General features: G+C 29.0%; 2 protein-coding genes across 3 annotated transcripts; both read right to left on the bottom strand.

The window, feature by feature from the left end:
• Nucleotides 1-1070: 1070 nt before the first annotated feature.
• On the bottom strand, nucleotides 1071-4578 carry LOC106756737 (G patch domain-containing protein 8). 2 transcript variants are annotated; one of them, XM_014639287.2, is made up of 8 exons: nucleotides 4384-4578; nucleotides 4033-4111; nucleotides 3347-3542; nucleotides 2506-2660; nucleotides 2113-2256; nucleotides 1904-2007; nucleotides 1603-1756; nucleotides 1071-1388 (listed from the first exon to the last, which is right to left on the bottom strand). In XM_014639287.2, the coding sequence occupies exons 2-8, from the start codon at nucleotides 4102-4104 to the stop codon at nucleotides 1299-1301; spliced, it is 915 nt and encodes a 304-aa protein (XP_014494773.1). In that variant the 5' UTR covers nucleotides 4105-4111; nucleotides 4384-4578; the 3' UTR covers nucleotides 1071-1298. The 2 variants fall into 2 exon arrangements, with proteins under 2 accessions (XP_014494773.1, XP_014494772.1); XM_014639286.2 differs by having other exon boundaries at nucleotides 4411-4578.
• Nucleotides 4579-20108: 15530 nt separating this feature from the next.
• Nucleotides 20109-21104, bottom strand: LOC106757363 (hydrophobic protein RCI2A). The gene is made up of 3 exons (XM_014640018.2): nucleotides 20951-21104; nucleotides 20730-20845; nucleotides 20109-20314 (listed from the first exon to the last, which is right to left on the bottom strand). The coding sequence occupies exons 1-2, from the start codon at nucleotides 21038-21040 to the stop codon at nucleotides 20762-20764; spliced, it is 174 nt and encodes a 57-aa protein (XP_014495504.1). The 5' UTR covers nucleotides 21041-21104; the 3' UTR covers nucleotides 20109-20314; nucleotides 20730-20761.
• Nucleotides 21105-22284: the final 1180 nt, after the last annotated feature.

Genomic DNA, 22284 nt, shown 5'->3' with positions numbered 1-22284 from the left:
GACACAGTTTTAAAGTGATTTATTTATTTGCTTTATACGTTTCAAAAGAATTTTTTATACTGTTTTGTTCTTTCACCTTATGTTCGGTTTTATTTTATGTATGCAATTCTCTTCACTTATTTTTTTTACCCAAATCTTTCTCCCTTCATTCCTTTTCTTCTCTTTTCTACCCGTGTATTTTTTTTATTAATATAAAAATGTCAATATTTATTTTTTAAATTATTAATTGTTTAATGTTGAAATTTAACTTTTAAATATGTATATAACTTTTCAGGATTTAGATCTTATCTTCATTACCACTGACAGGATATTTTGTCTAATAAATTGTTTACTGTTTAATATATAATGTTGAAATAAAAATGGAATAATTTGTTAAATTTTTGTTTCCCATTATGGTTTTAGTTACTTTTATTGCACACTTAGATTTAATAACGAATACAATAAATGATTAGAATTTGCTAAATAGTGTTTCTCCGCTGACAGCAAATAAGAGAGGAGCCAAATCCAATTCTCTTATATCGTAAGGATACATTACACCGTCCAACTAGGTTTAAAATCTAAAGGATATGAATTGATGAGTAAATCAAACAAGGAAAAAGATACATCTACTAAATTTTTTAAACAGCCATATGACGATTATCTTGTAATATTAAAATATTAAATTGAAATATATAGTAAATTATTCAATAAGAAAAGTAAGAGTTATAAGATGATTGTATCAAAAATTGGGTACTCAAAATTACCTATCTTAATTTCAATTTTTACTCCCACAAATTTTTATATTCATAATAAACATGTGGAAGAATTAAACTCCCGAGAGAAAATGAATAACGCCTGACAGTAAACGCACATGCTTTGTAGCAAAGGACGTCGAACAAATATAAGCTCCCACAACCTAAACTTTTTTCAAAGTCATCTTCATTTCGTTAATAGTTCTGAGAATAGTACATCACTGCATCTAAGCAAAAGCTTTGTAATCACAAATTCACAGCCTTCAGCTTCAAGCTATCGAAAGGTTGTTTTACTGTTTCATGTCATCAGTAGTAACGACAACCTAATTAATTTATGGAAACTAACATAACTATTGTACCCACGTAAAAAATATAAAATCCTTACAAACACAATGTCACACAGATAAACAAATAAGATTTTTGGTCTACCAAATTATCGTGAAATTACAAATGTTTTCTTCCTCTTCAACTGAGGATGGTGGCAAATGTTTAATAAAACATATAATGCAAACCAAACCAGATAAAGGTCACAACATACTGATATGCCACTGCATGAGTAATGTTCCTTTATTCTTCATCGCTATCATTACTAAATATAGAGGAGATCGGGGCACTTTGCTTCTTTGCAACATTTTGTTTCTTGGCACCAAAAGTTATCTGTAAGACATTTTGGAAAAGAAAAAGATATTATTAGCATGCAAAAAGAACACTAAATGCATTGTCAGGCTTGAAAGTGTACAAGGCTTGAATTTGAACAAAACATTATCAAGAATTTGACAATGAGATGTATAAAAACTGCAAGCACTCCAAATTCCCAAGTACTAAGGACAATTTTGTCCTCTTTTCATACCCTAGAACCAGCTGGACATACCTTGGAACCACTGCCTTTAGACGAAAACCCAAATTTCAAAGTATTTCTCTGCTCCTGATCTGTAAGTGCAGTAGCAGTTCTAGATTCGGAGGACACTGTTCCTGATCCAGATTCTTGTTGCAATTGAAGGCGTTGCTGCTTTTGAGCATCAGCACTGATAGACATTAAGGAAACCAAAAACCAAGATAACACCAGAGAAAGTCGATAAAAAATAGAATATTGATCCCCTGGCCACCCACCCATAATAAAAACAAGGGAAGAAAGGGAATAAAAATAAATGGACATTGGATCAAATGGATACATTTGAGCAAACTTTGCCATTTCTCTCTCTTGACGCTGTTGTTCTCGCTTTTGCCTATCATCTCGACTGCCACCACCATGCATTTCCTTCATTTGTTTGAATCGCTGTAGTTAACAACAAGGATTTAGCATTACGAGAGAAAAAATGAGCCAATTTGGAAATCAAATTAACAAAAACAGAGCCAAGTTACTGTTAGTTAAACTGCTTACCTTTCTGTGATTGTGATCATAAGAGCTCAAGTGTGCTTCAAATTCCATAGCTAATTTGTATTGCTTGTTGCAGAGATCACAATAAAACACCTTTCGGATTTCTTTCACTTCAGTTTGAATTTTTTGCTCACGTTCAGCTAACACCTGAATTTTCATAATGTGCACGAAGCAGGCAGAAGAAGCCACCAGGTAATAAAAACTGCAGGAAATTCTCAAGACCTTCCAAACTTGATGGTTCCTTATGACATACCAATCCGGTCAAAAGACATGCATATATGCTATATGCAGCCTTCTGCTATGAGGGGTGCAGGTTTGAGAAAATATAAACATCAACTCGATACTACTATGTGGGTTTTGCACTAAGACCAACTACTAAGGAATGATAAATCATACCTCCCGCTTCTTCACATGTTCTTCTGTCTCCTCCAACTCAACATCAAGTTTTTTTCTCTGGATATTTTCTTCTGCAGTAAAGAAATCATCTTCTTCTTGCTTACCAACTCCAAGTCTTGGATCTCTAATCCCAGATTTAATTGGCTCAGTGATTCCTGTACACATGCCAGGTCAATTATCACATCATTTTCAGCTTAAGCATCCCCTCAATCAGGAACATTACATTATAAAATCAATACTTAAAAAAAATGTACTCATTGCCAAAATCCTTGTTTGAATCAGAAGCAAGTGCATTCAATAAATGAAGCAATTTAGCCGAACCAGAGAAAAATACAACTTTTCACCCAGAAGGAAAAATAAAAAGCTTGTGCAAATAGCACTTTGCATAGCATTAACAAGGGTGCTGAAGGTCTTATTAGCAAAGATCTAATTGTATACAAACAGAAAATCAATTTAAATGCTGGAATAAAATAACAAAAATCACAGCAATCTATGCTTAGAACAAATTAACACTAGGTGTTCATCTATTGAATGAATGACTGAATTAAGCAGCAGTAAAGACCAAAAATCAGAGAGTTTTGCTTTCATTTCAACCACTCCAGAGGAATAGAGAAGAAAGGGAAAAAAATAAACATAAAAGGCGTGTCCTAACGACACTATGAAGGAGGTACAAAAATGGGTGCTCAGAGGGGTAAGGGGAGACATTCAAGATGAACCAAGGAAAAGGGAAAAATTGTGCAGCACAGCAGATGCTAAGACGATGGGTAAATGCATTGTACAAATATTCATAAACAGAGTAACAAATTGTAAAAATCAAAGAAAGTAATAATATAGTACAAACCTTGTTCATCCTTCCCAAGACCCTTCCCTTTCCATCCCATCTTTTGGAGAAGCTTAAAGCCAATATTAGATGATGTTAACTGTGTGTCCAGAGACGCTTGCTCTACGTTGTCCAGATCAACATTTTCTGTTGGCCTGTGGTTGATTGGCAAGCGGAAATCTTCTGACAAATCCTCAACAAGAGAGTCCTGATATGCCTGAAAAATATTCATCTCAATACACTGGAAATCACAGTAATAGTTGCACGTCTAACATGTCTCAAAGACACAATATCATATTCATCGAGTTAAATATAATACACAATGTTTTAAATCCAAGATAGCAACCAGCCACAAAAAATGCTATAGCGGGAAAGTAGATAGCAAGGTAGCTGCTATTTTTAAAATTTTTATATAGTTTAGTATGCTATATATTAATTCTAAAAAATGATAAAAAAAAGATTATAAAGGAATTGATTCATAATTAGCAAAATAAAAAAGAATATTAGTGTCTTAAACAAAACACAAGTAAATGGCAACAAAAGTTTCCCAGATAGGAATCAGCAATCATTATCTTCTAAATTCTGGTCTTCATAATCATTTTCACAACAACTACAGAGACAGTTTTAACTTTCTAAAATTTAAATCTCAAAAACCTTAATGCAAGCACGCACACGACTCAATTGAGGAGATGGGGGATATCAATTACCTGTTCCCTTTTAGATTGCCTCCTGTCACGGCCACCTGTATCCGGCCTACCATTAGTCCACCGATAGTCCATTTTGAATCTGCACAAGAAACAATAATCACAGATAAAATGTAAAGACATCCACCGGGAGAGTCTGTTTACTAAATGAAGGTGGAAAAATGAGCTGAAAGGAGAAAACACAACATGAACCCACTTAGGAAAAAAAATACTACCTTGTTGAAATTTAACTAAAACAAAACAAGGAAAACTGTTAGGAATTAACATTGTAATCAGATCCAGAAAAACCTGGCTTAAACAATCTAAGAACAAAACCACGATTGGGAAATATTATTGTATAAGAAAGTACAAAACCTTGATGATAGGAAGAAGAGAGTATACCCTGAAAAAAAAAACAAAAACGTTGCTTTGTTGTCGTTCTGGTTAGATTTCAACGCAGGGTCTTGGGCTTGATATATTCAGATTTGATGAGATGAGGGGAAAACAGGATCAAGTTGAAAGCAAAAATATAGATATTTTAATATTAAAAGGAAAAAAAAAAAGAAATGGAAAAAAGAAGAGAGAGAAAGAACACGAATGGTGGATATTTAAGGATTGGACATTGGGCTCGTTTTATTCAATTTTGGGCTAAACCTGAAAAGTGTCCTGAGATCCATTTTCTGTGTTTGGGGCTTGGGCCGAGAAAGAAGTGGAAACTGAGAATAAGAATAACTACGGAATCGTATCAAAGTTACGGGAACAAACCTAGGTTTGGTTAGTGTTGTTTTTGCAAACATTACTGTATTACTTTTTTTTTAAAAAAAGAATATAATTTCTTGTTTCAGTTAAAAACTTGAAAAATTACTTTAACTCAGTATTCTTGTTTAACTTCTTAAAAAGAAATGATAAATTTTCAAAATGAGTTTTTGATAATAGAAAGTTTCACATTAGCGGTAAGAGACAAAAATGATGCAGGCTAGCACAAAAACCTCAAATCATACTAAAAAAAATCTCATCTTAATATAATACTAATTACTACCACCCTGAAAGAAAGCTCGAGTCATGTTATACTCAGTTCAGTCAAACATTTTTGCACATTGATTTGAACAGTCTTTACACATAGTGATAATATATATTTATTAGTATGATGCTGAGCACGTGTCATCTTTTTAACTTTTTACATGAAACATACTACAAAACAGTATTAAACAAACAAGACCACTGATCCGTATTTTGCACCCTCAGTTAAGAAACAAGTCATTTTTTTAAATAAATGCAGAAAGATGAGGGAAAAGGTTGAATATAAGACTGAATATGTTCAGTTTCAGGACAATTTTTATATAATTCAAGATAAACTCTTTTAAGGGCGCACTGATATAATGTATATAAAAGATTTATACTTTATGCATTAATATAATAGAAAAAATCATACCCAGTAATCGTATGAGGATTATGCAAATCTTGTAGCTGAAATATTAGACACAGGAATGAAATGTTCTTTTGGTCACAATGTTGAAAAGCTTAATTAAAAGTGATTACAGCTAGAAAACATTATCACAGCAAAGACTTAAAATAGCAGTTGTAATGCAAAGAAAGAATATATTAATATTAAAGGGTCTTGTTAAAGTACAAATGGGTATTCCAAACCATAGCCCTTTGCAAATATCTTAATTAATCAGTGGAGATATTTGAGAGATTCCTCATGCAAATGATGAAGAAAAACAAAAAAGTTCATTTGGTCACAACAGCAGTACCTTGCTTACTGTTAATCACTGATATTTTTGGGATCAGTACTCTGAATGTTAAAACTTGCAATCGAGGTTTTGGGTTATAGGGCGCCACCACTTTAAAGCGACCAAGTACGATCTACAGTGCAAGACAAAAACTTAACCATAACCCCAATAGAGAGAATAAACTTTACTTAAAAGCACTTAATTAAGACTCTTCTTTTGTTATAAAAAATTTTGGAAACGCCTGGATGGACCTTACGCTCCTGTATTGTGCATGAACCAATTAAAAAAGCTGTCTACCAACTATTTTTCACTTTCTTAATACATGACCAAGGATTATTTATTCTGCAAACTATTATTGTTGCTATTGTCATGTTATTTACATAAAAGCAGGTAACTTCTTGAGCAAACGCGTTCACTTTTGAGACTGAAAATCTTACATAGGACAGATGAGTCTAGATACTAGAGATTTTATAGGTTTGCTTGCAAAGTCTGGTTAAAAAGTGAGCTTTTTGTGATAGCTGTCAATGCATATTTGGTAAACTAAATTACATAACATGCACCACACACACTAGGACCCAATAGAATGCTTCTTACGAAGAGAGGAAAGGGTAAGTGGAAGATGGAACCCCAGCAACTGTGAAGTTTTCATGATCAAACGGGGAATGGGGCATAGCCAAGACCAACTTTGTGACTGAGTGAAACCAGCGGACCACAGAAAATGTGCCTTTGCCAAAAGATGGAACCGTTATACATGTTCCATGTCAGCTTTAATTGGACCATGAATATTGATCACAACAGTGGTTTGAATCGGATTCTCCACACCCTTAATCCCAGTTTAAAAAAGTTGCCAACTTGTGCTTATAAATTCAGCCCCTAGCCTCCAACGAGTAATCCAACACCTCAACTCCTACAAGTTTCTTTCCACTTGAACTCACCAAAAAGAGTCTCATCAGTGTTTCATAGCTAAAAAACCATAACCATGGCTGGCAGAAACAGACAACGAAAGTCTTCTTTTCTTTCTGTCTTCAACATTTTCAAATCCGGCAACAAGCAGAGAGGGGGAAGCGGTTACAGCACTTACTATGATGAAGGGCCAAAGGTTTCTGGGACCAAAGTGTGGCCTAGTGATGAGGACAAGGGACGATGGGGGGTGGCTGATCCTGTCATTGACATGAGAGCCACAGCTTACATTGCACAATACAAGAAGCGCGTTTCAGAATCTGAAATTCATTGTCAAGCTCAGTCACAGTACTAGACAATTTTTTGATATCCTTGTTCTTTTGTTGTACCTGTTTTAAACCTGCATGTCTTTAGTTACTATTGATTAATAAGTTGTGAAACACAATAAACCATGGTTGATATCAATAATAATCACGATATATTCTATATTTTTTATCTTTCCTTCTTCTTTCTCATACCATATTGAAAAAATATCAAGCTCTCAGTGGTGAGAGCTGAATCGAGAATAGACTTAACTACTTATAAACTACAATCTAATTATGGTTAAATGATAATTCTGAGTCTGGGTTATATATAGACATCCTTAATTAGTGTGTAATGTAGTTTGAGGTCATTCTTAGAAGGGTAATAATTATATATTGATTAGCATGTATTAATATTTCTTCCAGGACTAAAATGACAGAAAATATGTATAGTGAATTATGGCGATTTTGTTTCTCCTTTTTCCAAGCAAACACAGTGACTTGGTTGGTTTGATGTTATATGGACCAATCCACATGGATTCCCTTTCTACTTCAATCACCAAAGAATACCTTTGATTGCTTATTTGTTTTGACCACAATAGAATGGAATCGTTTGTAATCAAACTTTATAAAAAAGGGACAAAATATATCTAACAATGGAACGCTCCTCTTCTCTTTTAAATCAATCTCTACATATCTAAGACCATAAAAAACATACAATTAATTATTTTCATGACCAAATCATAAAAATACACACATATGAAAGAATGATTTGTTCACCCCAATCCAACGGCTTAACATCTCCTTCACAATCACCATTCCTTAGGATAACATTTAACTCTACCATAGGTTTGGTGTCACATCAAGTGAAAAAATGAATCCATAAAATAATGTTAAAACTGTTGGAGTCTGATACCATAGTTGCGAAAATTTCCCTGTACACACTCACAACGTGATCCACACAAATAATTTTACTCTCCAATCTATTGTGGGTTACCCAGACAAATAATATTACTCTTCAATCCATAGATGAGTTATTTTTATGAAACCTTAGCAACCTTTAAATAGGTGTAAATCAGGTCTCTGGCCAATTACAAATAATAAAAACTGACAATAAAATATCAACTTACCTAAAATCAAATCTCCTATTCTATCATAAAATAATATTAGATAAATAGAAAATCATAATTACCCATCCCTATTTGATATCTATCAAATCAAATCAAATATTACCAAATTCAAAACTAATAAAATAATAAATTTCTAAATTTTAGTTTATCCCAACAAAAACAACAAATCATTATCACACTTTATAAATAATATAAAAAATTAAGTGTTTCACCTAAAAAAACCCTTTCTAGTTTCACATCATCATTTACTCTCTTCTCTAAATATTTAGCAATGACATTCATTTCTGTCATTCCCAACAAATGAACCAATTTTAAAAAAATGTAATCCAATAACACCATAATAAAAACAATAAAACGAAACACAAAAAAATTACTCTTTCACTATAAACACAAATAAATCACGCGAAACCCACGAACCAAAAAACAACAAATTACACCAAACATAACAACACTCCAAAAACCAGCTTTTCCACACAAAAATCCAGTGAAACAGATAATGATGTTGAAAATAAAGACAAAGAATGAACAAACAAGTCTCACAATACACAATGTTCAAATGTTGGGTCTCACATATGCCCAACAAGCATCACAAGCAACAAACGAAAAAAACTCGCAATTTGATGGGATTTTCACTTAACAACCTTCAAAAACATGGGTTTTTCCGAAAATTAAGACCAAAACATAAAATTTTCAAACACCGATGCAATGCATTTGATTTCCACGTTAAAAACAATATAATAATCTGGACTAATGAAACAACATTACTAGAGTCAAAATATTTTCTTCAATATATCGTTTGCCAATAGAATGTCATCCACATAAATGAGGGAAAATATAGTTGATTTAGAAGAAAAATTAATTAATAAAAAGAAGTTTATTGAGTGCAGTACTCAATTTTTAAACAAGTTTTTTTTTTTCATTAAATACTTGATGATATAATATTTTATTTAATTTCTTAAAAATATCTAATTAATATTCGTAAGAATAAGGGCAAATACATACGTGTCAAACCTTTCCCGATGATGATGGAGTGATAAAAAAAAATCGTAAGGATGAAATTTTACTTTCAAGACTGAGATGGAATAGTCAAATCAGGATCCACCCTCTCCCCTTTTTCAACTTATTTTGTATCAACCATATTAAAAAAAGTATATTTCAAACAATTTCTTATGTTTTAAATTTGATAAAAATTTTAAACCTGATGGGAAATCAAATTTAAAACATATATATAATTTTTCTAGATAAATTAAATGTGTAAATTATTGTAATCTTATTAACTCGAAATTCATTTTAGACTTTGAATTTTGGCATATGTCAAAATAACATATAAAGATAATATTTTTATTTTACAATTAATTTGTATAGTTTTCTCATCAAATTTCAGAGTTGATATCTTTACGTTATTCGCATTTAACGTAATAGAATTCTGATTATTAATAACACTTTTTTGTATTATTCTCTTAAAAAAAAACTTTAACTAAAAATAGTATACATATAAGTTGATAGATGTTGGATGGATTTTTTTTTTCTTTTTCTAGAATTTATATAATAACATAAATTAATAAAATCAAACAGTGATTTTCTCCCTGAACTGGCTATGCACGAACAGATATAAAGATTATACTATAAAATAAAAAAAGATGTGCATTAAAAACTATCGAAACTACATATATATGTGCCATAAATTAAAATCAGAAGCAACTTTTTGTTATCTGGTTTTGTTGACCATAAAACCGTATCTAAATACGCCCATGTCATCTGTCTAGGTGTGGTTGTTTATTTTTTAAGTATTTTTTAATTAAAATATATGTTTAAAAAGTATACAAAGTGTTTTCAAACAAAAACCTTCAAATGTTTTTCACAAATAATTTTTTCAGTTAAAAAAAAAGCCTTCATTACTATTTCTTTCTTCTTCTTTTTTTTTTAAAAAAAAAAAAGTGACCTTGATGATATGATTATTTTTTAATTGAGTGAATGCCAGCTCTTGGAAGGAAACGGGGTTCTTGTGGTTTTGTTTGGGAAAAAAACAGTACCGTACGTTGTCTATGTTTTCTTATCAACCTCTTTTTGTGCTTCACTTTCAAACACTCCAATTTCATTTCCTTTCCTTCCTTTTTGGTCATTCCCTTTATTCTGTTATCAAAGACTTACGTAATCCCAAGTGAAATCCATTAGATAATTGAGGGCTCAAATTCAGCATCACATGTTAATTAATGAGAAACTACTGTTATTATTTGACGAAGAAATTAGTCGTTTAACGAGATCTTAAAACAACAACAATCAAGTTTAATGTTTGTTTTTTCTCTTTTTGAATGAAGAAAGGAAATGTAGATTAAGCAAAGTCCATTATTGGTGGTACAAGTGAAAAGTTGCAATATTCAATTAATAATAAGAATAAGGTGAATCTTCACTGAGGTGAGGAGAAAGTACAAAAGATGATAGCCTAGCTAGCCAGCATTATTAACAGTACCCTATACCTAGCTAGCTATACTCTCAATACTCTTCACATAAAAGCTTGTTTCGGTCAAAACGTGACTTGCGGACTATAGCAAATGTGCCATGCCAAAAGTATTGCTACCTTCATACTGCCGTTTGTTTCCATGCCATGCAATCATCAACGTTGATTGAGTCCTTCATCTTACCACTCCTTTATCAGATTCTCCAGTATTCATGGCCATTCACCAACCCATTTTACAACGCCACCCTCCTCAACCCACTATAAATTCAGATCATCGATAATTCATTATTTAACAATCATATTCCAAGAAGAGTTAACAACATGGGAGGTAAGTATTCATTGAGCTTCTTCTTTGTTTTCAACTTGTTCAGAAGAAACAAGAAGACGAAAGGAAGGCATAGCGATGGGCGTGAGACTGTGCGTGATTGGCCTAGCGATTATGACAAAGGGACTTGGGGTGTCGCTTCACCCAATATTGACAGCAAAGCTCGAATTTTCATTGATAAGCAGAAGAACCGTGTTCACCATCAACCTTGATTTCGCTATCAATGCTTGCATGCATGCTGTGGAAGAACAATATATCTCACTATTTCTTTATTTCTCTGGATTTTATTATTAAGCACTGACATGAAAAAAAAAATACAGTAATTTCTAATTTTAATTATTTCCATTATCAGTACTCTATTTTGTTCATACCTGTCCCTTGTTTTAAACAATCAAAATCTTAATAATTTCAAACTGGATCCAGTTGTCAACCTTATAATTGGTTTTTGTTTCCAAGTACAAAATATGACACGTTGAACACGAGCATGCATATTTCTAATTACATCTTACTTCTCACGTGCTTTTCAAAAGATGCCATCTTCTTCTTTTTTTTCTGCCCGTCTTTATTCCTCCCTTTATAGTATATATTGTTCATGTTTTTTTAGTTCAGCTTTCTAAGTGAAGGTGAAAGAAAGCGAATAATGGAGGAAGTTATATTCTACCAACTTCATGATATTTGACGAATTACTTTTTTATAAGATAGTCAATAATTATAATTTTTTTTCTTCTTATAATACATATTGAATAGTTATAAGAGAAATACCTGATCATTCATCTTAATAATTTCGACCTTATGTATATATACTCGTGAATTTCGTCCAGATTATACTAATGCTGACTTTCTCTATCTAATATTAAAGATACATAAATAAATAATTTAAACTCAAATTTATTATGAAGACTCAGTTGATGGGATTTACTATACTTTTAGTGACTTTAACAGTTTAATTCTTCTGCATATTTTCATTGCAAAAGTTGAGTTTAATAGACATACGAAGTGGTGTGCGCTGGACCATCTTTTGTTGAGTTACAGAGATAATATTATAATATTACATAATTTATAAATATATTAGGAACCTCGCTAAATTTTATATTGTATTCCTGTGTGTTATTCCGTTAGTTTAGATTAGTTGCTTGTATGTTAACATAACATTAGTATACAAACTATATTGTAATTTTTGTGTGAATTATAAAAACATTTTACTTTCAAATAACTTTTATAAAACTTAATAAATTTATTACGCGTTATGATTTTTAATTTGATAATAACGTAAACTTTTATATCATAATATATATTATTGATTCAAATTATTTTCACACAAATATTCAATATAAAGTGGAACAATTTTATCATATTACATATTAATTAAAACAAAAAAACAAATTTACTGAATTGATTATCATGATTTCAAAGTTTTGGGAGGCGGGGCATAGTAATTAAATCTTTTGAGAGATATTTCTTTTATAAGGCAAAGATAATGGTGTCGTTGTGTTGTCGAAATATTGAGCAAGAGTATCCGAACCCTGATACATAAATAAGGTAACATTATATGTGTGAAATACCTAAGATTTTGATATTGAAATTTGAATAATAAAAGAATGAAAAGAAAAAGTACAATATTGATGTGGTTTTCTCAAGAAAAAGCTACTATACATATCATGGTATAATTTTTTTTTTCGAAAATAAAAGAATGTTATTTTGAGGGTAGATATATACACATTTTTAAAATTGTTCAGTTTGTCTACTATTATTGCACATATTTTTATAAATAATATAGAATAGTAAGTAAATTTGAAAAGACAGTTTGTTGTAGAGAAAATTAATGAAAGCATATATATATATATATATATATATATATATATATATATATATATATATACACATAACTTTAAAAGGTAGGTAAGAATCCACTTTTTTCCATCAACATCAGCTTTATGATTTTGATGGTATGAGATATTCCAAGTTGCAGCAACCCTCCCAAGCAGGTAAAGAAAGAAAGATATGGTAAACTAAACAGCACACTGAATTTGGGGAGTCCAATTTACTTGCCAAGGGTTTTTGTGGAAACTAATATTCGCTTGTCTTGTCTACATCCATTTTCTTTGTTTGGCAACAAATAATTATAAATATTGTCTTTTGCTTTTGGTTTCCTTCTTTCCTTTAATTTCTGGATTCTGAAGCAAACCAAAAGGGAAAAAAATAAAATAAAAATGGAGTGAGTTAGTGATGCCAGGCTAAAAGAAAATGGTTCTCTAGTACTGTTGTACAGCTTTTGTATAACAGAACATAATGGTGACCATGGAAATGCAAATAAGGGTTTTACACTCAACCTTTTCAAGATACCTGCTGCAGTTCCATGCATATCAGTGTTGTTTTGTAGGTTTCTCATGTCATCGTGTGTCTTTTGCAGATTGTTTATAGACCCTTCCCTTCAATTCCATGCTTCACATCGACACCTGTATTCATTTACTGTTCATTTTCAAAACATAGAATTTTTTACATTAATACTTATATATATTGTGAGCATCCAGATAACTCGGTTTAAAGCCTCGAATTATTCATCCCACAATCATTTTAAAAGGATTTTTAATGCAGACAGATAAAGATAAAGTTGCTCCGAATTAATCCTCTGATGTTAGGTTTATTACTTCGCACTGTAACTCTTGATATATATTAACTCTAAGCATTCTAACTTACAGATCAAGTTTACAAACTTTTTTATCAAACTTGAAAAGTATGTTTGGTTTTTTTTTTTATGTAAAGTAAAATTGATTTATAGTATAGTTTTCTGAAATAGAGATAATTATTGCGAATAAAATTAGAGCATCTGTGCCAAGTAATTTTGGATAGCTTAAATTTAAACAAAATTCTTAAGTAAATTGTCATTTATGAGTTGTATATAGAGAATATGAAATATTATGAAAAAGAAAAAATGTTTTTGAAACAAATTTTTAATGTAGTTACATTAATTACATGTATGCTAGAAATGGTTTATATTTTTACAAGCTTATGGTAATTATTGACTGAGGAGACCATGTGTTTAATAATGATGGTAATTAGACATTTAGTTTTAGTATTTCTGACATGGAAAAACATAAGATGCAGTTGCAACGAAATTGATTTTTCAACAAAGATCGTGTTATTATTCCCTCTTTTCGTCCGGTCTCAAATAGGTCTCTTTCTTTTTAGGCGTCTCAATTAAGTTCTTATTTTCTTAAAATTGAATTAAATAGGATCTTTCCGTCAAATTGAGATGACGTCGTTAAGAAGAGTTTTTTAACTGTTGTAGTTTTTTATTACGTGGCATTGAAAATGTGACTGAATTGTATTTTTTTAATTTTTGAATTAAAAAATGAAGTATACTTTGTATATTTCATTTTTTAATTAAAAAATTAAAAAATACAATTTAGTCATATTTTTAATGTCGCGTAATAAAAAATTACACAATATACCCTTCTTAACGGCGTCATCTCAATTTGACGGAAATGTCCTATCTAATTCAAGTTTACAAAAATTAAGACTCAATTAAGACGTCGAAAAAAAAAAAAAGACCTATTTAAAATTTTGGACTAAAATAAGGACATATTGAGACATTGAAAAAAAAAATACATGTTTACAAATTCTAATGCTCAAGTAAAAAACGTTAGAAATGTGTTTTAGAAGATAAATGTTATAATAAATAAACATGTAATTAATATTGTTATTTATATTATATTTATGGATTTTTATCTTATTTGATATGAAATAACAACCATCGTAGTTAATTTATTTAATATTCTATTAATACATCTTAATTATTAATCCTAAACTAATTACAGTTTGTCCCATTAACTTTTATCATAACGTTCTTGGTGATATGATGTAGTGCTATTAAAGGATATCTCAGTAAAAACACAATGTCAATGTAGTAACAAGTATCAACAATGTGAGTGATCATAAAAATATAGGTCAAGACGATTTTAGATACCCAATCTGAGATGAACTGGGGCATATATAATACACTTATTACAGAAGATTCAATTTTTAACACTATTAAAAAATTTAAAAGAAAAATATTATAAGTTAATTATAAAATATAAATAAAATAGATAAATATAAAACAAAAATAACTCATAATGATTAAGAATTCATTTTTAATATTTCAAAAGAGTGGTGTGTGAAATATAATTCAGAATGAAAGAAAAATAATATTGAAAATTTTAGGGTCTCTTTCCTTTTATTTTATTTTATTTTATGTTTTTTCATTTTATATAAAATTGTAATGTCATTTTTCTATTTTAATAAATTTGTATAAAAAATGAAAAATATTGTTTGATGTGTTTTCATAAAAGTTTAAAACGGGAAAAAACTAGAAAATAATGAGATATCGAAAAGGGAAAACAGAAAAATTAAAATACATACACATAAATAAAAGTAAACGGTTCCTTATTTGACTTCATATAAACGCATACATTGTATCCCACTATCTTTATTCTTTTTATATATGATAAGAAAATATTGAACTCAGACAACAAAATTACCCTCAACTAAGTATTAATGATCTTATATTTATAGAAAATTAATTTCAATAAATAAGATGAAACAATTATTTAAGTGTAATAAGTGTGTGTTTGGTCTGTCCACTGAAATTTCAAACTTGTGAAAAAATGTAAATTGTCAAAGAAATCTGATACTTTTAACACTAATTAATTTATTAGAGTTAATGCAACATAGTGAACATGCTGGAGGGTAATCAGCCAAATGAATCTTACCAAATTATAGCTAAAGTCATTTGCCCTTTAGCCTTTGATGAAAACACACAGATTATTTGAACATTCTCTTTTCAACCATTCAAACAAAATAATCAGCTTTCATTTTTTCCTTATAATATTAATTCATTTACATCAGAATCATATTCTGACTGCGATCCATAGCATGTTAACTGAAGCCTGCCATAAAGAGTTCAAATTTAATTAACCTAAAAGGCATCATTTAGTCAAATTGGTTTTCAGTATATTTTGAATTTTGAACTTCTAGAACTAGAAAAAGTAATCACACTGTCATAAAAACAAGTTTTCATAAACACATAAAAAACTTATTTTTGATATGCACCAATGTTGAAAATGATGATAGACAACAGAAACTTGTGAATTAGAGCTCTTATACTCAAAGGAAACTTGTTTCTTGCTCCATTTCATCATATGGGTGTTGGAGAGCAAACAAAGTCCCACGTTGAGTGAAAGAAGGACTGATCAAGAATTTATATACACATAAATATTTCCAATGGTAAGAGCGTGAAGTTTCCATTATAACTACATTTTCGTCTTTTTAAGATATTAGAGCGTGAAGTGACAAAATAAAAATGAGGGGTGGTAATAGCGTTCTGATATTTTAAAATAATGCGAGGTGCCAAGATGGGCCGATTATAAAAGTGGAACCACTTGGCCCAGTTTACAGATAATTTTTGGATTAATAAATAGTACGATGTTATTATTGTGGAAGTGAAACCATTTGCCCAATGTAAAATTATCAATTTACTGTACTGTGAGACTCCTGTTTTATGTTACTTTATATCTATTATTTTTTTAACATAATTTGATTTCATTTTTTTTATGTAGATGAATATGATGGGACAATTACATATTTAAATTGATTAAGAAAAGTCTAAGAAAATATTTTAAAATATAAAATATCCCTGTTTTGGAAAATTAGAAACGACTCAAGTTCAAAAGATAAAAGAAAAAATGATTATTGAAAAAGGCAAAGAAATAAAACTAGCGTTATTTAAAAAATAAAGGATATGAAAAATATATTTGGAATACTTTTAACTGAGATTTATGAATGTTAACACAATTACAAAGAAAAAAAAGAAAACTAGGAGTTAAGAAAGTAATATTCTATCAACAGAGATTAAGTATAGTTAAAGAATTTAATCTTGCGCGTGTTAAGATTTGAATCTCCATTAAAAATGTGTTCATATTTAATATCAAAACATGTACTACCAATCATTATCTACGAAGAAAAATATAACCACGTTTTTTATATTTAAATTTAATAAAAAATAACATAAAACAAACTTATCGAAATAAAATAAAGTACTATAAGAAATGTTTATATAGCATGGACATCTTAATTTTTGGGAACGTAGATAAACTTAAAAGTATTAATGTGGATAGAGTTAGACTGATTATAAAAATTCGTTGCCTAACTCGTTTAAAATTGTTTGGATTGGATTAAATATGTGTCATTTTTATATCTTCGAAATAAAATTTACTTAATCAAATTGTGATTTTGACCATGATTTTTGAGTTAAGGTAAAATATCTACAATGTTAACCTTTTAAATTTGAAAGAAATGACGGTCTGTTTTATTTTTATTCAATCTATTATAAATTCTAAAAATTAATTGGTCCATTTAATCGTGATTAAAGATATTATGAATAAATTTCTTTTTTGAATACTGAAAATTTATATAATAAATAAACTTGGATTGATTTCATCATCTAAATAATATTATGTCATGTTTTATTTTAAGATGATATTTAGCAATTTATAATGTTTAATATTGATGGATATTTTGTTGATAAAATGGTTGTCAAAACTTTTGCTCGAGTATAATCATATTGTTGTAATATTATTGGTAAATTTGTTGGCAATTGAATTTTTTAAATTTTTTTGATAAATTCAATAATAATTCATTTTTTAAATTTACTAGTAATTATGTCTTCTAAAAATTGGTTAATAATTTTATTGATAAAGCTATTAATAAAATGAATGTTAATTTTTTTTGTTAAATTTGAAGATTATAAATTAATTGGAGATGAGTGGAAAAAATGGAAATAGTGGTAAGAGAAGATGATGATCATAAGGTGATAACAACAATAATAATAGAAAAAAGAGAAGTCGAAAGTGTTAAATGCAATAAAAACAAGAATGACGATAGGATGAAAAAAAAAAGTGAAGAAAAAAACAAAAAAACAAAATAAAATCATGACATTTATTAATTTTTAAAATCTGTTAATAATTATTGACAGATTTTAATATAATAAAAATTTATTCACCATTTATCGATGGTAACATGTTCATAAAACATCAAACAGTTTTATTTTATTATATATTTAAGTAATTAATGACAAATTTTGTATTTATAAATCTATAATTTTAACATAAAATTTTACTTTTATTGCTAGATTACATCTATTATTGATATAAGAAATAAAACCGCATTAGAGTAAATTACTTTTCCTTATATAAGAAATCCAACCTGGAACAAAGGAAATTACTTTTATGTGTTTAGAGGTATTATCATTTAAATATATACTATGAAATCTTGTAATTTTAATATTTTTCAGGCAACTACTTATAGTGGAAACCATGAATACATTTCATTTAAGTAAAGTGACTAAAATGAACAAATACAATTTTATTGGAAAATACGGTTCAAATAATGTTCCCCAATCAGTGATAACACGATTCATAATAAATATTTTATTATTATTATTAATTTGCATTTTATGATTGAAATACTTATTCAAGCTATATTTATTATTGAATAAATGTGTCTTCTAAGATATTGATATGAGAATATTTAACATAACTGTGATTTTAAAATGTGATGTTGCCAGATATTGAGTAATAATTGCATGGTTTGAGAAGTTTCAATGATAAATTGTTTACCCACAAAAACATGATATGTTTTTTTTTTAATATTTTTATTTTAAAGTAAATATAGATACTTTACAACCTATAATATATTTATCTAATAATATATTAAAAAAACTTTAATCAGGTACAATCTTGTGTCTTTATGTAATGTTTTTGATTGGTCTAGGATAATATAGTTTGATAACAATTTTTTTATAATATTTTTACATTATTTTTATTATTTTATAATTAATTTGTATTGATGTTTATGATTATTATAATTAATTGTATAGTGATTTGGATAATCATAAAATCACACGTTGTGTTAAAATGCTATTATTATATCTATTTATTTATAAGCGTAGGGTATATGTGATATCCTTGGGATCAACCTATGTATTTGAAAAATTGTGAGAAAAACAACAACTAATGATTTGAATACAGTGTACTCGAAGTGTTAATGTTTATTAGATCATTAATGAAACTGGTTCTTCACGTTTATGTGACCCCATTTTGAAGAACCTTTATTCTCATATTTCACTTGCCAGATTCGTCAAAATGATACATCCACTTCTTCAAGATTTCTGAAAGATTATTAAAAATAAATAGAAAGGATTTTAAGTATAAGTTTTTTGTCGATAAACATTATCTGTACAAAATGTTGATGAATAAGTAATAAGTAAAGACTAATTTATGCTTCTAGACTGCGACGTTTATTAAAATATTACAAATGTTTTCGGTAATGGTTTTGTCTTTTAAAAGCTTTTCTAAAACAATAAAATAAATACATAGAAAGTTTAATTTTTGCATGAACAAAATTTTACTCAGAAATGGTTTTTACGAAGAAACTTATACAAAAAATGGTTTCGGCTCAATGGAATCAATAATTTCAATAAAACTTTTAAAAATTAATTTAATGTCTAAACTTTTTATATGATTAAGAAGTATATATATGTACTTATAAGGATCAAATGAAAAAACTTTTGCTTTGATAAAGTAATTGAATTTTAAATTTGTTACGCAATTACCAAACACGATTCCAATACAATACAGAGCAGGTGTCTCGTGGAGTATTATAATATTATTATTAATAAGAAATTTTTGGCTATGTTCACTTCTGCATTTAGATGCTTCCGTTTATGAGAGAGGAATTTCATTTTATTTATTTTGTGCCACATTTTAGGACAAGATGATAGATAAAATAAAATATAAAAGGAAAACAGATAAATGAATATAATGTCACTTACTGCTCTCTTTGAAACGAAACCTACAAAACATCATGTTCTTAATTGACGGAAAATCGATAATTTCAATGCAGAGGATACACAATGAGTCACGTTAACTATATGAGAATAACAGAGTAATCAAGCTTCCTAACTCCCTCTTTTAATTTAACACTCTTTATAAGTATAGTTTAATTAATTTTTTGATTTTTATTTTATTTTTTATAATGCAAAACTAATATAATTTATATTGGTAATGGCTTATATAATCGTGATATGTATTTTAAAATACTTTGTACTTTGTCTTTTTCAAAACATTATCAACCACTTCAATCTAACACGTTTCTTTTAAATACGAAGAAAATTTAGAGAATACATTAATATATACGAAAAAGGGCAGAAGAAGATAAGTATTAGGAATTCAATTTGATAAGCATGCGTTAAAAATAAAGGACACAATGTCCACATTTGGTTCCACATAAGGAAATAACAGTAATAAAAAAACACAACAATAAAACGGAATATTGACACTGATAAACAGAAAACGAAAGCATCACGTGAGTCCACATAAGATCAAACGATGACGCTCCTCTGAAACTCAATCACTGTCAACCTGCCCACAAAAAACCATCTATTTCAACTGCTGAGTAGAAGAAGGACCACCTCCATCACCAAAAACAAAACAAAATGTAATCAAGGCAAAGCAAAGTAAGCGCTACGCTACTACCTAACCACAATTATTCTTCCAGAAAACACCTTCAAATTCCATCTCAAATAACCTATTTCAGAAATGGTTAATCATCCTGTTCATGAGTTTGTTTTTTTTTGTTTTTTTTTTCCACGCGTTCTATTAAAACGTGAATTTCATTTCTTGGTTGGTTAAATCGCTCTCAGGAGTAAAAAAGAATACATAAAAATAATAATTTAGAAACAGAGAGTTGAGCTCATCTGGTATATGCATGGCAGAGTACTGCATAGTTTTACAGATAGTCATACGAAAAATGGAGGAAGAAGAGGGAAAAGGTTACTTAGAAAAGGTGGATGATGAATATGATGAGTTTCACTTGGTGATGGCATAGACAGCATAGATAATTCCAGGAATGTAGCCGAGAATGGTGAGCAGCAAACAGATCCAGAACTCTAACTGTATATGGAATTTGCAGAGCAGAAAGCAATAAAATTAGGTATTAAAAGAAGAAGCAAAAAACAAATAGAAAGAAGAAAAGAGAAAAATAGAGAGTGCATATACCTTGCAGGCATACTTGAGAAAAACTCCAAGAGGAGGGAGGATGATGGCGATGAGGATATCGACGCAGGTAGCTGTGCTGCCATCGGCCATTTTCTTTTTTTGCTTCCTTTTTCTTTTACAAGGATGATGACCACGACTTCCATGGTGTAGGTGCTGATGTTATTTATACTACAGGAAACACGTTTTAACAACTCCACTTTATTTTCACCATTTCGCATTACATGCAATTTCTTTACTCACCTATGTTAATTATTACGCGTTTTCTCACTAGTTATTATATAATAAATGCTTATACACGTTATTTATTACGTTATTTATTAGATGCATTTATTGTTCTAAGAAAAATATATTAAATAATGTTTTTATCACTTGATTTTTTTTTTCCAATAAAGATAGTGGAATATTTCAAAGCTATAACCCAGAAATTTAAACTTCAAAAATTATTTGTGATCATTCATAATAAGAAAAGGAAAATGATATTTTGATGACACAATTTTAATACTGCACATGTGTCAAAATGTGATTGAACAATTTCAAATTAAAAAAATAAATTTTGGTTTTTCTCTTTCAAATATACCCCTGCCTCAACTTTTTTAATTTGAAATCGTCCAATTATATTTTGACACGTGTGCAGTGTCAAAATGGTGTCAAAAAATAGTGTTAAAATGTCATTTTCCATAAGAAAAAACAAACTATATGCTCATTAATATAAAATGATTTTACTTTATCACTTAACAATGATTTTTTATAATAGTTATTTTAAACGGTAAGACTGGCATATAATTCTTTTTAGGGTTAAATATGTTTTTAGTCTCAATATCTTGAGATAATTTTGGTTTTAGTCCATTTTTAAACTATGGTACAATTTATTCTTTCAACTTTAGAAAACTCTGGTTTTAGTCTTTTTTACCAATTTTTTTTAATTTTATTTGTTGTTTCAAGCACGTTTCTTAGTTAACATTGAAGCAAAAATGTGTCAAACAGTGTAAAAAATCTAAATGCTATAATGAAACGTGTTTGAAACAACAAATAATATTAAAAAAAATTGGTAAAAAAGACTAAAACCAGAGTTTTCTAAAATTAAAGGACTAATACCATAATTTGAAAATTGACTAAAACCAAAATCGCCCCAAAGTATAGGGACTAAAAACATATTTAACCCTTCTTTTTATATATTGTAAAATTGTTTTGCACTGTTATCACTACACTCAATAAATATATATATATATATATATATATATATATATATATATATATATATATATATATATATATATAAGGTTTATAACAGTGAGCTTCCTAGCTTTTGCAAAATAGTTTCTTGTGTTAAAAAA

The sequence above is a fragment of the Vigna radiata genome, chromosome 3 (assembly GCF_000741045.1).
Source record: "Vigna radiata var. radiata cultivar VC1973A chromosome 3, Vradiata_ver6, whole genome shotgun sequence".
Classification (NCBI taxonomy): Eukaryota; Viridiplantae; Streptophyta; class Magnoliopsida; order Fabales; family Fabaceae; genus Vigna; species Vigna radiata.
Note: the sequence above shows the minus strand (reverse complement) of the source record. Positions and strands in the feature narration are given on the sequence as shown.

Excerpts from the sequence above, each read along its gene's own strand:
- LOC106756737 (XM_014639287.2), bottom strand. The coding sequence starts at position 4,104 with ATGGACTATCGGTGGACTAATGGTAGGCCGGATACAGGTGGCCGTGAC. Across the intron at positions 3,543-4,032 it reads GGCAATCTAAAAGGGAACAG|GCATATCAGGACTCTCTTGT; the intron begins GTAATTGATATC and ends AATATTTTTCAG. Across the intron at positions 2,661-3,346 it reads TCTTGGGAAGGATGAACAAG|GAATCACTGAGCCAATTAAA; the intron begins GTTTGTACTATA and ends GCATGTGTACAG.
- LOC106757363 (XM_014640018.2), bottom strand. The coding sequence starts at position 21,040 with ATGGCCGATGGCAGCACAGCTACCTGCGTCGATATCCTCATCGCCATC. Across the intron at positions 20,846-20,950 it reads TTCTCAAGTATGCCTGCAAG|TTAGAGTTCTGGATCTGTTT; the intron begins GTATATGCACTC and ends TTCCATATACAG.